Source organism: Mandrillus leucophaeus, unplaced genomic scaffold (genome assembly GCF_000951045.1).
Source record: "Mandrillus leucophaeus isolate KB7577 unplaced genomic scaffold, Mleu.le_1.0 Scaffold12, whole genome shotgun sequence".
NCBI lineage: Eukaryota > Metazoa > Chordata > Mammalia > Primates > Cercopithecidae > Mandrillus > Mandrillus leucophaeus.
In genome coordinates this window covers 4,713,901-4,716,138 of record NW_012100320.1, presented here as the reverse complement: position 1 = coordinate 4,716,138, position 2,238 = coordinate 4,713,901, and the positions used below count along the sequence as shown (strand labels likewise).

At 39.8% G+C, this 2,238-nt stretch overlaps 1 protein-coding gene across 1 annotated transcript in view; it reads right to left on the bottom strand.

Annotated features, from left to right (window-relative positions):
* The window catches only part of DIS3L (DIS3 like exosome 3'-5' exoribonuclease), a 54,718-nt gene that overhangs the window by 3,618 nt on the left and 48,862 nt on the right, over positions 1-2,238 (bottom strand). The window contains exons 13-14 of the mRNA XM_011968426.1: positions 1,072-1,226; positions 797-975 (exon numbers count right to left, since the gene is read on the bottom strand). Of these exons, the coding sequence (XP_011823816.1) occupies positions 797-975; positions 1,072-1,226 (334 nt within the window). The remainder of the gene's footprint in view (positions 1-796; positions 976-1,071; positions 1,227-2,238) is intronic.

Genomic DNA, 2,238 nt, shown 5'->3' with positions numbered 1-2,238 from the left:
CACCCGGCTAATTTTTTGTATTTGTAGTAGAGATGGGGTTTCACTGTGTTAGCCAGGATGGTCTCGATCTCCTGACTTTGAGATCTGCCCGCCTCGGCCTCCCAAAGTGCCGGGATTATAGGCGCAAGCCACCGCGCCTGGCCGATAGTTTTATAAATAAAAATGTTAGCAGTGTCTAGAATCATTAATTATTAGCTCTGAGTGGTAAGATAACAGGTGAGGTGTTTGTCTTCATATCTTTTTTTTTTTTTTTTTGAGACACAGTCTCAATTCTGTCATCCAGGCTGGAGTGGAGTGGTGCGATCTCGGCTCACTGCAATCTCCACCTCCTGGGTTCAAGCGATTCTCCTGCCTTAGCCTCCCAAGCAACTGGGACTACAGGCACATGCCACCACACCCGGCTAATTTTTGTATTTTTTGTAGAGACGGGGTTTCACCATAATGGTCAGGCTGGTCTCAAACTCCTGACCTCAAGTGATCGGCCTGTTTTGGCCTCCCAAAGTGCTGGGATTACAGGCATGAGCCACCGCGCCTGACCTCTGTCATCATATCTTTATGTGTTGCTTGAATCTTTACATTTCCGCCTTTTGGAAAAAAAAAATCTAATAATCTACTGTCAAATCTCCCAAATCCACAAGTTACCTGAGAACATCTACAAACGTTCTGAAAGCACTGGTTAAAATAATTCTAGAATTTAATTTGCTAGAATGTATGATACTTCACTGTACTACACAATAGAGCTGACATTTTCTTAGCAAGAGATGATAGGTAAGAGAATTTTGAAATTCTCTCTTACTCGGTTTCTGTTGTTGATATGTCTGCATAATTCCTCAAGATCTTTGTTGCTGAACAAATTTCCCTTAATTTCCATTTTCTTATCTTTTGAAATGGCTGCCATTAACAAGCGGTGTACTACAATATCTGAATATCTTCTTATTGGAGAAGTAAAGTGGGTATATTTATCTAATGCAAGACCTTCAAAAAGAAAGCAAAAGATCAAAATAAACAAAAGATCTTTAAAAATAACTAGCACAAAGTTATAGCGACACATAGGAACATGGTATGATTCACCGTAATGATGGAACTCCTCCTCCGCGCAGGATCCCGTGGAGAAATACAGAGCATTGGACATGGCCTGCGTGGCCATGGAGCGCAGCAGCCTGTTCACAATGGGATCGTGGGGGTCATTCGCATTATCCAGAGAATCAGCCAGTGTTTTATTGGACCTGACAAAGAACAGAAAAATCGTTAGCTAGTCCCAGACAGTAATTTACAAGACAACACTTTGAGAGGAACCCTTCACTCATCCGTCTGAATACCTTCATCTGCCAGTAAATTTATTTTGGACACATTTCAGAAGCACCTCTTTTCAAATACAGAAATCTAGTTTGCTTTGCAGTTTAAACAAAGCAAGAGTGTCAGAATTTAAATACATTTCTTAAGTAGAAATGAATCATGTACTGATTGTAACATGAGACTAAGGTAGTGCTTGGCTATAATGGGTGGTCAAATACTCGTTGAATTGAATTCTTTACATCCTTAACCTTAAACATTCTATATAGGTAAAATAATGGACTTGGTGTACAAGTAAAAGAAACCTAAATTAGTTTTTCTTTTTTAAAGAGGTAGTAAGCATTCTATTTATTCTGAAAATAATTTTTTTGTAGAGACAGGGTCTCACTTTGTTGCCCAGGCTAGTCTTGAACTCCTGGCCTTCAGTGATACTCCTGCCTCAGTCTCCCACAGTGCTGGGGTTACAGGTGTGAACCACTGCATACAGCCTCAAAATAATAATTTTAAAGCCCCAGGAAATACAGAGGTATATTAAAAATAAAACTAATAATACAACATATAATTCAGTCCTATATTGTGGCTGGCTAAGGGAAAAGGGGGAAAGGAGAAATAGAGCATGATAATAAACAGAGAGGCAAGGTGTTAAGTGGTCACTATGTGAGCTTTCAAGTTTAACAGACTTGGTGGGTTCAAATCCTGGCTCTGTCCTGACTGACTGTTAAATTACAGGCAAATTACTTAATCTCTTCAGACTTAATTGACTTATCTGTAAACATGAATGATGCTGCCATCACCTCAGCATTAAGAATTAACCACGAGGATGTCTGAAAGCCCTTGTCCCATGTGCCTGGCGTGCAGACAGCTCACACAGTGACAAACTAACAAAAAACATACTAGCACCGGAAGGCAGAAGCAAAAAAAAAAACCAAACCCTCTTTAAAAAAA